This window comes from Heliangelus exortis, chromosome 10, assembly GCF_036169615.1.
Source record: "Heliangelus exortis chromosome 10, bHelExo1.hap1, whole genome shotgun sequence".
In the NCBI taxonomy this organism is placed as follows: domain Eukaryota; kingdom Metazoa; phylum Chordata; class Aves; order Apodiformes; family Trochilidae; genus Heliangelus; species Heliangelus exortis.
Window position 1 is genome coordinate 12,710,615 of NC_092431.1, and position 15,590 is coordinate 12,726,204.

Here is a 15,590-nt window from a genome sequence, read left to right on the forward strand (position 1 = left end):
TATGATTTAATAATGGTGGCTTTGGTGAAGTAATTAATACTATCCTTCATCAAGGATCATGCCAAGGTTGTTAAAACAGACTGAGGAGTATACAAGTGTGTTGAGAGGAGTCTTGCCAGAGTACCTTTAAATGACATTTAACTCTTTATCAGCAATGATGTACATAAAAATACTTTTTTGCTCTTTAACAGCTCAAGTTTATTATAACCAAACAGAACACAGGGCAGTGGTGAAGACACTGAGATGGTGCCATAGTGATTAATATAAAAACTTCAATACAGCAGGTATTGAGGTGCAGTGCCTTTATTCAGCTCTGGTTTATTAAATGGGCTGGTTTTCCCCTGTGGAAATGGGGACAGCTGTTCATTGAAAAGCTTTGGAATGGCTGAAGTCTCGCTTCCCATAAAAGCACTATTACATATCAACCCCCTGTCCAAACCAGAATCTGCCCATGAGTTTAGATACCACTTCGTGGATTGCTATGAGGCACAATCAGAAGCAGGTCACCTGCAAGTGGCTGCTGTGCTTGGGGTATCTGTTCAGCTTCATAAAATGAGTTAACCACTTTATGCTCAGTATTTCTTGATGGTTCTTGATTGAAATTTAAAAATTATTAGAACTGGAATGGAAAACAAATGAAGAGAGCTCCAAAGATGTAAGTATCAGATACTGATTTTCAGAATCATTGCTAACATTTTTACAATATAATTTGATTGAAGTAACAGTTAAAACAGCAGCATTGAAAAAGATTATTTTGTGAACAAGATAATTTGTCTCAGCAAATGCTTTCAAATAAATGTTTTAAAATAAAGGGCGTGCTAAATCTGCCTACAGCATACACACAGCAGAGCAGCCAGAGCTGCCACCTGTAAGATTTTAATTAACCATTCTTTATTTAATAGAAAAAGTCAAATTAATGCTGTCAGTTGCTGAGACGTTCCATATCTCAGGTGCTCTGAGATAATAATTTATCAAATACTTCAAAATGGACTAACTCAGGTGTTTTAGAATTGCAGCAAAGTGGCTAAGACAACTATTAAGCCTTAAATATGGCTTTTGTGCAACTCAGCCATTGAGGGTGGGCTTTTTTTTTTTTCACTTCTGTCTGAGTAAATGATACTCAGCTTCTAGTTAAGGTATGCACAAGCAACTGTATATTTGAGACACCCTCCCTTTTTCTTGCCATGTCCACATCAGTTCCTTGATTTCCCATGATGGCCGCAGCCTCTAGCTGTAGTCAGTATGCTCTGCAGCTATGAGCATGCCAGAAAATGGGGCCACATCTGGTCAGGCTCCAAAGTAAACATTTTTACTTGCGGACTGGTGGATGAACAGTTTTGATATCTTTCTGGTTTTGCTTTGAAGAAAATAAAATTGCATCTAAAAATGCTTCAAACTTAAGTAGCTGCCTCCCTTTCAAAAAAAGCAGATTCCAGAGTGTTGAGAGCAGATGCCTCCTGACTGCTATGAACTATTTTTGATTCTTAGTTGGGCTCTCTTCAACCATAACTCCAGGCAGGGAGTAGTCTGGTGGCCAGAGTATTCGTATGCTTGCCAGAAAACTTGGGAGTTCTGTTTCTGTTAGCCAGCTGTGTGAACCTTGTCTTAGTTTGTCCTCTTGCATAAATTGCAGTTTATCCCCTGATTTTGTAAGGGATACTGTCTCTCCTGCAGACTGTGAAGACCTTGATGGTTATTTATATTTTAGTAATTTGTTAAAATAGCACCATGAAATCTAAACTATATATATTAATATGGTGTGGAACAGAGCAGCTGCTACAGTGCAATTAATAATATTTGCCTTTAGTCCCTCTGAATCCATTTTTACCCCAGACTGTCTGGCACTCCACAAGATACCCCCACAACAGGACTGCAGAAACAGGACTGGGCTTACAGAAACCATATAAATGATGCTTTGCTACTTAAATATGAAAGCCCATAAAACGCTGAAGTAAACACAAGTATACTCAGTTATTTGCTGTACCTTTACAGGTTATTGTAAAATACCTTCAGTGTTATTAGGAAAAGAAAATAAGACTTTCATAATCTGAATTTTTACTTGCTCTCACTGAAGTAAATGCTATTTTGAGACAGCATAATCTTGAAAACTATAGGCTATTTTTAAAAGACACCTGGAATTCAGGAAGTCAACATCTCTACAGTCCCTGGTAAGGTCCAGAGGTGAGTCCTGGGGCATTTTGGATACAGAAGGAGCAGCCAATTGTATTCTGAGCAGATTTACATAAATTAAATAGAAAACTCTTATTTTTTTTGTACAGTGAAACTTGAAAGATCTCTATTCTCAAAAGCTCTTCCTCCCCTTCTTTCCCAGCACATAGGAAAGTATTAAGGCAAATTCAGCTATAGCACCATGCAATAACTTCTGCGTGAAAGTAACAAGTGTTTATATTTAATTTATATTGTCTCTCCGGATTCCCACCTGAAATTGTGAAAATATGTAGTAATTCATAGCTATATTTATGTATATACTTACCTTGTCCTAGAGCCTAGTTTTCAGCCTAGTTTTCATTATGTTTGCAAAAAGCATAATGGTAAACTCAGTATGTTTATTAACCATGTCTGTGTTTTGTATGCTTGCACCAAGTGGTTATCATAAAGTTCAGTTCCTAAAGCAGCTTGTTATCAGACAGAATTCTCTGCTTAATATTTAGGTCTCATAAGAAAAATATTAAAGTATACTTTTCAATACATTGCTAATACTCTGCACAAGGTCTTGCTATTTCTTACTCAGAAGCTGTATAAATCTGATTCTGATTAGTTAAAAAGATGAGAAACTATCTGGGGAAGTCCAGTTTTGAATTTGTAACTGTATCACAGAATGGAAGAAGTAGACTAAAATGCTGAACTGAAAGTAAAATCTGGAAAAGAATCTACAGCACAAAAATTGTACTGCTTGAGACCTAACTGGTGAACAGTGAACCTGAGTTTTCCAGTTGTGTTAATTGTTCAGATAGCACAGAAGACAGTCTCCCTGAGATAGGATTACTTCTAATTAATGTAATACCTTAGACAAGGACCAACAGAGTTAACTTAAAATAGATGCCAGAAAACTAAATGAGCTATTTAATTTGTGTCAATGTGGTATTTGTAGTGCAGTAGCACTTACAGACTATGCTCTTAAAGCATTTACTATATAGAAAAAACATAATGTATGGCTGTTAAACCAACAAGCAATATAGGAATTTAAAAAGTTTGCAAAAGAAAGAAAACCCTTGCCATTAAGTTCTAAAATATTTCCATGGGAAACTAAGTTTTTTTTCTTCCTTAAAACCTGTCAGATGGTAAGTTATATAGAACAGAAACACTCCACTGGAGTATTCTTGCTGGCCAAAAGTCAAGGAGAATACTTGCACAAGAAAAAAAGAAACTACTTCAGTGGAATCCTATTCAATGTTTCAGTGCCTCTGCCTGCCACCTTTCTTTAGTTACATTGTAAAAGCTGACTTTATGTGTAATTTCTAGAGCAGCTGTAGCAACTTCAGCCACTGCTACATACTGTCCTGGAAATAAATTTTCCTCAGGTGAGATGATAGGACATCTATAGCTTTCCTGGAAAAAACAGTGTGTGTGTTTGGATTAGAAAGGATTTTACATTTTATATTCAACTGGAAGTAAAAAAAGAAGGAAAAAAACACAAACCAAACAGCTTGATTTGAGTAATTCCTTTTCACAAGGCAAGAACAGTTTTATGTTAATTATTCCTGAGAAGTCCTTGCCTGCTGTCTGAAGTTCTTCAGAGCTGAAGACTTCAGTGTCTCAACGCTGTGTTCTCCATCTGTTTACAATTTCTTCTCCTGTTCACACTGCACCTAGAGAACAAAAGGTTTTTTTATATTTATAGATTTTTTCTTTAGTTTGATTTTTCAGTTTTAAAAGCTTGATTTTTGCCTCATAGTAGGTTTTATAAGAGCAGAGTAATGAAGTTGTCATAAGCAAGACTGCTACAAAAGCTAAGCCAGTAGGAAGTGCTGAAATGGGAGGGGAGAAGGAAATTAATTCTAGATGAGAAACTTTGAAAATGGTAAATTATTTGTGATTATCAGAAGCAGTCTGACCTCTATTGGGATTTACCTGATGATGGTTTTAGTCACTGCTGGTTTTCTAATTGTGTCTGCTAGGGCAACTGTATTTAAGTGATGTAAAAGTAAAAAGAGAAAAAAGAAAAAAAGAAATAAAAAAAGTAAAAGCAGGTTTCTTCTGGTTCTACCTGGTGTAGCAGGGTCCCTTGTGCACTTCTGAATCTGCCTTGGATGCCAGCATGAGTTCCCTTCCCTGCAAAGGCCTTGCTGGTAGGGTTTTCTGTCACTTAGAAATGGTGAAATCTTAATGAATGATTGAATTTTCAGAAAACGATGTCAAGCCAGTACACTCAAGCACGTGGTAGCTTTTGAGCAAATTGCTTCAGCTACTTTCGGTTCAACAGTTAGGTTTGAGAGAGAGATTGTGGGTTCTAGTGCTCGAACCACTTGCAAGGATTTTTTTTTTCTTGCCTTCTTGGGCTGGGTCAGCACCCACCCCCCTTCCAGTGCATTGGGCCCCGTGTTCAGGATGAGGCCATTTCATTTTGGAGTCAAACAGAAGTCGTTACTCCATTGTCTGTTTCCATAGATTATTAAACTCTTTTTCCCCTTAATTAATCCTCCTGCAATGTGAAAGTATAATTCAGAATGAGAACCAGTAAAGCACTTGATTATCATTAGCAGTTCTAGTAACTCTAAATTATTTTCTTTCTGTCATGAACTAGATTCTAATCCTTTCCATCATCTGTGGGATTTAAACCAAATACAACATAGAAATGATACCCACTTGACCCCTGGAGGTAAGGAAACTGTGCAATGTCCACTGCTTGCCTACCACTTCAAAATAAGAAAAGAAACCAAGATGGAATAGACAGTTCAGGTTTGGGGTCTTTTTTTCTTCCTCTGAATCTTGAAAAGTATTTAGTTCACCTTTTAATGGCTTACTTGATTTAACTGGCTCAATCATATCTCTACATTCTCTCACAGTTGTTCCTGTATCTGTTGAGACAGTCACTGGAGAGCTCTGTAGATAAATGAGAGGTCATTCTTTAAATTTTCTCCTGCCATATTATCACCCTATTGCAGAAAAATTGCATTGTTTTGTCCTAGGCTTCTCAGGACTAGAAATCAGCAAATTTTCTTTGCAAAAATTTGGTCCTCTGTGTTTTGATGCTTTTTCTGGTTTTTTGGCTTTTTCCCTTGGGTAAGTAAGTTGTACCTAATAATAAGCTAAATTTCCTCTTGACCAGGGATACTAGAAGTAAGATTTTCCATAGCTGCCTTTCTCTTCTACACTATTTCAGTAGTGCCCAGTCCTATTGTTGCCTGTTGACCAAAATTTTACTGTCATTATGAAGCCAATTTATCAGATCTTCCATGCATGCTGCTAATAATGAGCTTAGCTTGTACTCATGAGTCCTTCTACTCAACACAGTCTCTGAATTTATTTATACATGTCTCCTTTTGCTTTTTGTTCAGAAAATACTGAGGGGTCCGTTCTGTAAACAGCTCATCAGTTCCAGAGTGGGTTCCCCAGAAATGGACTTTATATTGTAGAGCTCCTGCAATGTCTCTCTGCTGCTGGACCCTGTGGCCTGTCCTTTTCTTTTAACTAAAAGGAAAGATTTAAGGTAGAGGTTCATGCTGGGAAACATTCAGAAGAGAAAAAGCTTTTAGTAATCTCAGACATTGTCACGGTCGTTTTCAGAAAATGATCACACTTCTCTTGCCCTTACTAGAGAATTAAACTTGCAGAGATGTAAGAAGCCTGTATCGAGCCTCCAGTTTTAAGCAAACTTTCTGGTGTTACAGCTTAATTCAGTAAGAGCTTTCTCCTGTGGAACAAAAAAGGAAGGATTTTTTAAGGACTGTTTAAGCCAAGAGTGCTACATTTTTCAAGGGAGAAGTTTCTTTCTAGCAGAAAGAGGCACAAATTCATTAAGTGAAATGTGTGGCAGGAGAGAAAGATAGAAATTTTTTTAAAGGAACTATAATCACATTCTAGTAAAATTGCCAGGGCTGCCTCGTGAGTCAGTATAAATGTTTTGGTGCTTCTTGCCTAGCAAACAGCACATATGCTACTCACTACCACCCAAGTGAATTTATTTCTTGTTTAGAAAATTAAGCTATGAGATAGGGTTGATAGGTTTGAGCCTTTCCTTAAGTAAAGAAAAATTCTCCTTTATACTCCTATTTGTGGAATTTTTGAGAACTAAACAACAATTCTATTCTTTAGCAGAAACAGCTGAGGTAATGTATTAACATAGTGGGACAATAAAATGTCAAATGCTGTGAAAAGTAAACCAGAAAAAATGTATTCTATGTACGGGCTGAATTTTATCCATCCAACCCTATTGCTTTTGTAATTTCTCTGTCCTCCTCTGACTTCATTCTTGGCATGTTACACACCCATTAAAACCTGAATAGCCTCCCTTCCTCTCTGCCACCCTCCACATGTCCCTCAATGCCTAAAATTGATAGCACTTGTTCTCTCCCTATGCATATTGCAGAACTATAAATGGCTGCAATAACTCCAAGACAAAGACCACATCACGTCCTGCAGCAATTTTACTTCTTCCAGAGATTTAGTTTCTTAAATGGTGTAAAAATACACTGCTGCAGGGCCAAGTGCACCTGGGACCTGCTGGGCTTTGCACAGATGGAGGAAGCTGAGGCAGTTCTTGCCACAGCACTGATCCAGGATTAGAAGCCAGTTTATTAATTTGCCCAGGTCCCAGTTTGACATATTGGTATCTCTGTGCAGGTAGCTAAATGAAAGAGCTGGCTTTCAGAGTTGTTCGTGCCCTTTTTCAGCAAGTTATTTTACCTGGCTTCTGGAAATACGTTTTAATGGTGGAAATCAAGTCAGATTTTCAGTCAAACTGTGTTGTTAGCAAACACAGTGCAGGTTTCAGTATAAGTGAATAATATTCTGCCTGTGGTATAAATTTTCCTTCTCACTGCATGTCATGTTCCTGACAGTGCAAAAGGCTCACTTGGACTTGAGATAATCTATTTTTGTGATAGCTTAAAGTAAAAAAAGGATTTATGTGAAGAATGAGGATTTATAGTTAACTGATATGAGCTTATGGGTTCATTTTATTCTTCTGACATTCTCTGATTCTACTATTCTTTGATCACTTGTTCATGAAGTCACAGTACATGTCTGTACATACGTGTAGAAATATATCTGTATGTGTAATTGTGCATGTGCATATATATCAGGTGTATTATTTAATCTGGGATGAGTAACAGACTTAATTGTGAAGTACAGTGGATGCCTTTCAGGTTGCAACTTTGTAAATAAGGGTCACATTGACAGTGTTATCCACTAAATGTAGTATTTGTCAGTTTGAGATGCTATCCAGGTTGAACTCCACAGTTGTTGGTAAGTATGACACTCAAGACTTCTCAGAAACAGCAACATAGCAAAAGAATCCACTCAACAGCACTTTGTTGCACACGACTGTGAGTCATATAAAAGACCTACTCAAAGATCCTGTCTGCCTCTTAATCCTCCTCATCAGCTTCCTGGCTGATGACTTTTTTGCATCTCTAAGAGAAGATTCCTCTTTACCTCTTTCTCTTTCTCTGAGCAAATCTTGGGAGATGTTTAGTCTGGCATCACTTAGAAAGTTAGAGGGCTTGGCATGGGGAATACCTGTTGATAGAATGCTGCAGATCTTAGCACTATTTCTGAGGACTTTTTTTTTTTCTGGCCAACCCAGTCTGGGCTGTAATGCCCATTACTCTAGTCCAGATTTATGTCATTCTTGCTGCACTGCAGTATTTTATCCAGTACTTTGTTAACTGAGTCATAATTTTTCTTCACTTAAAGGCTTCACATATGCAGATTTTAAATAAAATGTTAGTATTCTGCTTCTTGGGTTATCTTTGGTTTGAAGTAAGAGTGTATGAGAAGCCCCTTTGAAAGTGGGCTAGATACTTGGCTAGGGACAAGGCCTGTGCTTTTGGAGCAACCCAGACTTCTCCAGCATCTTGTGACTCACCCAACATACCTGGCTAGAGAAGCAGAAGTGTTGGAAACACAATGCAGGCTTCCCATAGCAGGAGGTCGGCCGAGCTCGTGGAGGCACAGTATATGCATGGCAATGGAAGGGAGGAGGGCTTTGGGCCTTGGGCTCCCACTTTCTCCCACTCTTCTGTTTTCTGTATTTCCACAGACTCTATGTCTGGTGCCTGGCTAGCACCATGGGTTTTTCTTTCTTTTTTGAAAGCAGAATATTCATCTGCTCCAATCTGTAGTCTTGGGTTGAGATTTTTTGAAAACAATGTTGGGTGAATTGTAGTTTGATATGAAGCAATGTGAAATTTTCTAATTATGTAGAACATTTACATGCTGTGATACCATAGTCAAAATGTGTATTTCCTCTGGAAATCACCATTGTCTGTTCTGTGCAAATTACTGTCTTGTTAGGTGTCTAAATTATACAGTTGTTTTTCTCTTATTTCCTGCTGGAACTGGAAGCTTAAGGGTAAGAACAGAGCTTTAACTCATTGAACTTTTGCAACTCTCTGGTAACCTGTACTCTTTGGATTATCCGAGCTGTAAGAATGGGCCATATCTTGTGCCTGTAAAGGCTCAAGAAGACAGCTGAGCAAGGGGATCAACAGTGACATGAAGACTGTGGTCACAGAATTGTCATGGCTGAAAAGGACCTCTAAGATCACTGTGTCCAACCATCATTCCATTCACACTTCCCCCACCCCCCACCCCCCAAAAAAAAAAAAAAAAAAAAAAAAAAAAAAAAAAAAAAAAAAAAAAAAATTAAAAAAAATCACCATCCCACTAGAGCATGTTCTGAGTGCCTCATCTACATGGTTTGTAAATACCTTCAGGGATGGTGACTCACCACTGCCCTGGGCACCTGACTTCTTCAGTAAAGAAATTCTTCCATTAGGAAGTCTAAAACTCTCTCCATCCACATGGAATACCTGGCAACCAGAGCTGTGACCCATGAGGGGCAGTGGGGGTTTTGTTACAGTACAAATGTGTTCCCTAGGTGTCAGCATGCTTGTGTGAAACACACTGCCAGCTGCTGAGAAATTAAGTAAAGAGAGACCCCAGGTAGCTTTGGTACAGTTATGTTAATAGGTACAAAACTTACTGAAGGAGAAGTGTTGCTGTATGGTGAAAGCAGATTTGGGTGTAAAAGCAGACAGAATGGGAAGTGAAAGAGCTTTTAGGGTTTTTCCACTAGTCTGGGTCACCCAGGTGCATGTTGCAAAAACAAAGCTACTTTATTATTTTAAACACATACCTCACCTCATATATATTGAAGTCTTTCATGTGCAATGATGTTTCCAATGATAATTCTTAAAATAGGCAGTAAAATAAAATCACCATTTGAGGTTTTTTCTTTTTAAATGACAACAATATTCTGTATTGTGTTACTGTCTGTATTCCCCTCATATGAACTTAGCTGTGATGTGTAGATTTAGGCTTCACATATTCACAGAATCATGAAATCATAGAATGGTTTGGGCAAGAAGGGACCTTAAAGATCATCCAGTTTCAACTCCCTGCATATATGGGCAGGGACACCTCCCACCAGCCCAGGTTGCTCCAAGCCCCATCCAAACTGACCTGAGACACTGCCAGGGAGGGGGCAGCCACAACTGCTCTGGGGAGCCTATTCCTGTGTCTCACCATTTTAAGTAGCTGAACTACCATTTTAGTAGATGAAATAGGTTTCATCTATGAAATGAAGACAGTAGGGTAACAATTATTACTACTTTTTTGTTCTTCTGTTCTGAAAAATCTGTCATTAAGACAGCTTGCTCTAAATACTAAAAAGGGTTTCACATCAGAGAATCAAAGAGCATCACACTGTTACCACACTGAGACTGCAAGATGTCTATTACTAATGAGTTGAAATTAGTAAAGGTGAATGCAGCTTTCACTTACTATCTTGAAAATTCAGTTTACAGTGCTGTAGGCTAGGTCTCCTTAATTTTGTATTTTTGTTTAATTGAACAGCAAGAAATACAATTAAGCTGAAATACGTTGTATGGTCTCACTGACACAAGCTCCTGAGTCAGTGAAATCTACTCCAGCATGAAGACTTCTATCTGTTCATCCTGTGTGCTTGGTGGAGTTTTTTTGGTTTTTAGTTTTTTGGGGGTTTTTTTTGTGTTGTTTTTTTTTTTTTTTTTTTTGGTTGTTGTTGTTTTTTGATGGTTTTTGTTTTGTTTTGTTTTGTAAAACCAGCTCAACCTGAAATGTAAAGTGGGCAAGAAAATTATACCAGTCTTAATGATCACATAAAATACATGTGTAAAGCAAGAGGGCAAGGGGAAATGGTTTCAGACTTAAAGATGGGAGGTTTAGATTAGGCAACAGGAAAAAATTCTTTCCTGTGAGAGTGGTCAGACACTGGCACAGGTTGCCCAAGGAAGTTGTGGCTGCCCCCTCCCTGAAGTGTTCAAGACCAGGTTGAATGGGCCCTTGAGAAACCTGGGCTGGTCAGAGGTGTCTCTGCCCATGCAGGGGGTTGGAACTGGAGGATCTTTAAGGTCCCTTCCAACCCAAACCATTCTATGATTTTGTGTAGTTAAAATTGGTTTTAGAGATTCTTATTTCTGATCTCCCATAATACTCAGAAAAATGTATTGCTTCTTTTTGCTGTTTTTTTCTGCAGCTGTTTTATGAGAAGTTTAGCTATTTTGTGACTTACCCTTTACTTTTCATGTAATAGTGTTTGTTTATTATATTATTCTTGCCTAATAACGTGTTTCACACAAGGCTTTGGAGTGTGACAACTATTAGCAGTTGCTGCTTATTGCAGGAATAAAGGAAAACAGCTTCTAGTAGAGGTATTGGGCTGAGGTATTTAATGCTTATAAATGCATCCATATATGTAGTGAGTGGAGAAAGCTGCCCCATCCCTGCTAATGCTTGCTGCTAATACCGCCTCAGCAGAATACTGTTCTGTTTCATCTGTTTTCACTAAAAAGTATCATGGTGTTTAGTGGAGGTGATTTTTGTATGATCTGATGAAATTATCTGTGCACCCTGTCTTAGGCTTCCTGTGATGCACTGTAACAGCAATTGACAGCAATAAACTGGCAAGTCAGTGTAGAGCTTGGTCTCCACATCCACTGGTGCAAATACTGATTTTGTGAAACGTGTTATCTGGTTCTTCAGTTTACTTTTTCCTGTAGACTCGTAAGGTCTTTGTGATCACACTATAGCATTCTGCTTGTCTTTCCTTCCCAGTAATTGTAAATGCTTCTGCTTGTAATGAAGATTACAGGCCAGAGAATACTGGATATCAGAACTGACATTTTTCCTGTTCAGGATTCTTTACTGCTGTTCAGACAGATGCTTCTAAATATCAGATAGATTAGGAAGCAGCATTTGGTGAAACTGGTATAGAAGATGGCACTCCATATTGGGCTCAATCCTTACGGGGCCCTTCCAACTTGATATAGTCTATGTATAAGCCAAGTAAGTTAGATCAATTGTTTACTTTGGAGATAGGAGCCCTGTTATGTAGTAATTGGAGAATATTGTTAAGCAGGTATTATCTTCCATTAACAAGAGTGGAGAGCTTGTACCTAATACAATGCCCAGGATGCTGCTCCAAAAATTTACCCCTGAACAGCCATCCCAGCATAATTCCATTAAGGACTGCCTGCTAACCGGGGAGAAAATAGCTACAATATCAGAGCATCCCCATGGGTAGGAAATCAATAAAGGGAAGCAGGAGACCTGCATGGTTAAAGGGGGAGCTGCTGGGCAAACTCAAGTGGAAGAAGAAAGTCTGCAGATCATGGAAGGAGGGACTTGGAAGGAATATAAGACTGTTGTCAGAGGATGTAGGGAGACAACAGGAAAGCTAAGGCATCCTTGGAATTAAGCCTTGCAAGAGTGGCCAAGGACAACAGAAAGGGCTTCCTCAAATACATTGCAAAGAAATCTTACACAGGAGGCAATATAGGCCCACTGCTGAATGAGATGGGTGCTTTGGTGACAGAGGAGACAAAGGAGGCAGAGTTACTGAATGCCTTCTTTATCTCTGTACTGCTGGAGACTGTCCACAGGAGCCCCAAGCCCCTGAGGCCTCAGAGGAAGTCAGGATAAATGAAGAGTTTGTCATGGTTGATGAGGACTGGGCTAGGGATAAATTAAGCAATCTGGACATCCGTACATCCATGGGTCCTTATGGGATGTACCCATGGATGCTGAGGGAGATAACAGAAATGATTTCTCCATCATCTTTGGTAGGTTTGGGGAACAGGAAAGGTGCCTGAGGACTACAGGGAAGTAAATGTTACTCCAGTCTTCAGCAAGGGTAAAAAGGAGGACCCTAGTAACTATTGACCAGTCAGCCTCACCCCCATCTCTGGAAAGGTGATGGAGGAGCTTATCATTGGTGCTGTCTCTAGGCAAATCAAGGACAAGAGGGACATTAGGAGCACTCAGCATGATTTTAGCAAGTCATGTTTAACCAACCTGATAGCCTTTTATGAAGACATAACCAGGTGGACAGATGATGGAAGTGCAGTGGATGTGGTTTATCTTGATTTCAGAAGAGCATTTGACACTGTCTCCCACAGCATCCTCACAGCTAAACTGAGGAAGTGGGGTCTGGATGATTGGGTAGTGAGGTTGGTTGTGAACTGGTTAAAGGAGAGGTCAGAGAATTGTGGTCAATGGGACAGAGTCTAGTTGGAGGTCTGTATCTAGTGGAGTCCCTCAGGGGTTGGTACTGGGACCATATTCATCAGTGACCTGGATGAGGGAACAGAGTGCACTGTTTGCTGATGACACAGAAGTGGGAGGAGTGGCTGATACCTCAGAAGGCTGTGCTGCCATTCAGTGAGACCTGGACAGGCTGGAGAGTTGGGTGGGGAGAAATGTAATGAAATACAACAAGGGCAAGTGTAAAGTCTTACATCTGGGAAAGAAGAACCCCAGGTACCAGTATAGACTGGGGACTGAGCTGTTGGAGAGCGGCATAGGTGAAAGGGACCTGGGTGTGGTGGTGGATGGAAGGATGACCATGAGCCAGCAATGTGCCCTTGTGGCCAAGAAGGCCAATGGCATCCTGGGGTGCCATTTGACCCCATTTGCTGCTTAACCCCATTAGAAGGGGCTTGGTCAGTAGGTTGAGAGAGGTTCTCCTCTCCCTCTACTCTGCCCTGGTGAGGCTGCATCTGGAATATTGTGTCGAGTTCTGGGCCCTTCAGTTCCAGAAGGACGGGGAACTGCTTGAGAGACTCCATCACAGAGCCACAAAGATGATGAAGGAAGTGGAATATCTCCCAGATGAGAAAAGGCTGAGGGATCTGGGGCTCTTCAGCTTGGAGAAGAGGAGAATGAGGGGTGACCTCATTAATATTGATAAATGTGTAAAGGGCAAGTGTCAGGAGGACAGAGCCAGGCTCTTCTCAGTGATGTCCAATGACAGAACTAGGGGTTACAAAGTGTAAGTTGGGAACATAGGAGGTTCTGTGTAAACGTAAGGAGAAGCTTTTTCACTGTGAGGGTGACAGAGCACTGGCACAGGCTGCCCAGGGAGGTTGTGGAGCCTCCTTCTCTGGAGACATTCAAAATCCATCTGGATGTATTCCTGTGTGAGCTACACTGGGTGATCCCACCCTGGAAGTGGCGTTGGACTAGATGATCTCCTGAGGTCCCTTCCAACCCCTAACACTGTGATTCCGTGAAAATGGTACTAGAAGGTGCTGTAATACCTAAAAATGAAAAGAGGAAAGGGGGGGCCTATCCCCTCGGTGTGACAGCAAGGCAGAGAGAAAGGGTTGGGGAGGGTGGGAAGTTATGTCTTAACTCCACTGCAGCTCTAGTTTTGAGGATTGCAGGCATTGTTTTTGGTAGCCAGTTTTATCAAAGGTACACAGCTAAAATTCCTTATTTGCCTTCTCAAGGTAGTAAAGTTGTGATAAAGGTCTTCAGTGTCCATCACAGAGATTATCTGACATCTGTCTGCCTGTAGCAAATGTATCTTTGAACAGGACTCTGACTGTGCCTGCTGTTGCTTCGTGGCATGCTGGTCTGATGATGCTGTCAGAGGGTGGAAGTGTTTTTTCTGTACTACTTCCCTGAGATGGTACAGCAACAGGGCACAGAGCAGGAATAGGGTATGCACTCCACAGATGAGGCTACTCTTAAATGAATGCCTCAATTAATGTGATCTATGATGTTGGCTTTTGGCATAATGCCTCCTCAGTCTCTCTTTGGAAGTCACAAGCACAATAGGCACAAAACCACAAATTCATCTACATCTCAGTCTAAAAAACAAGTGTTACTCTATCGGAAGTGTGGTTGCACTTTTAATCCCATGTTTGTTGTTATTTTTTTCTTCAGGGTACCATCTTTCTGCCTGGCAACAGAGTAATTGAGCATTCTTGCGGTGAAGAAAGTCCAGGAAGGTTCCTTTTCGAAGTTGTTCCAGGTAGGATAGTCTACTTCACACGAGTCTTTGCAGTCTTGCTCTTGGTGACAAATGGCCATGTCTGTTCTGAAACAGAAACTGAAGGTGATTAATGATTCCGTTTAAAGAAAAAAAATTAGTTAATATGTTAGCACTTCATGATGTTTTCATTCACCCCTGGGCAGCACAGGAAAGCAATGGTTTTAACTTGTCAATGCAAAGTATGATCCTGGCAGGGAGATGAACCACTGAGTTGCATAGTGGCAATGCAACTGTAGTTGATTATTATTTTAGATAATACTGGATACCATGAAGTAGTGTGTCCTGTGATAGCAGAGGAATCCGTAATTTAGCATCAACAGCTGATAAAGTATAGCATATGGGCGTGATGACATCGATACCTTCACTTAAGAATGATACCTGGTCACCCTGGATTGATAAGGAGCAAGCATCACTGCTTTGAAATCCTAAAGTTTCCTAGAATGTCAGGATGTAAGGGACCTCAAGTATCATCTGGTCCAACCCTTCTAGTATTATTGTTTATATGAGATGTCTAAGCACCCAGTCAAGCTTGTTTCTAGTCATGCTGTTTTCACTGGGTGGTTGTTTTTTTTATTCCTGGAGGTAGATTTGTCTAAAGAACATCACTTTGTCAACGGAGTAGTACTCCTGACTGTGTATTGCTTAAGTGATTTACCTTCTCTTTACTACCTTGGACTTCTGGAGAGCAAGCATTGGCGTTAGGGGCTTGGTCAACAAAGTGTCCCTTGGGAGGCACTCCTGAAGGAAAAAGGAATCCAGGAAAGCTGGACTTTCCTCAATAAGGAAGTCTTCTTAAAGGCATAGGAGCTGTCTGTGCCCTGTATGCCAAAAGATCAGCTGGCAGGGAAGACCAGCCAGGCTGAACAGAGAGCTTTGCCTGGAGTTTGACATTTGGAAAATGGGGCAGGCAGCTCAGGAGGACTGCAAGGATGCCTTGAGATTACGCAGAGAGAACATCAGAAAGCTCAGAGTCAGCAGCTACACAGCAACACTATCTATTTGTAGGTTTTCTTTCATTTTGTCAACTTAAATGAAATGTTAAATGTATGGTCCTGAAGCTTATGTTGCTCATGGATTCTGTTTTCCC

General features: G+C 40.2%; 1 protein-coding gene across 3 annotated transcripts in view; it reads left to right on the plus strand.

The window, feature by feature from the left end:
- The window catches only part of ARHGAP24 (Rho GTPase activating protein 24), a 150,457-nt gene that overhangs the window by 36,218 nt on the left and 98,649 nt on the right, over positions 1 to 15,590 (plus strand). For 2 of the 3 annotated variants that reach the window (XM_071753585.1, XM_071753584.1), the window contains one exon: positions 14,395 to 14,482. In XM_071753585.1, the coding sequence (XP_071609686.1) occupies positions 14,395 to 14,482 (88 nt within the window). Of the gene's footprint in view, positions 1 to 14,394; positions 14,483 to 15,590 lie in introns of those variants that run through there. The other variant, XM_071753592.1, reaches the window with a different exon arrangement.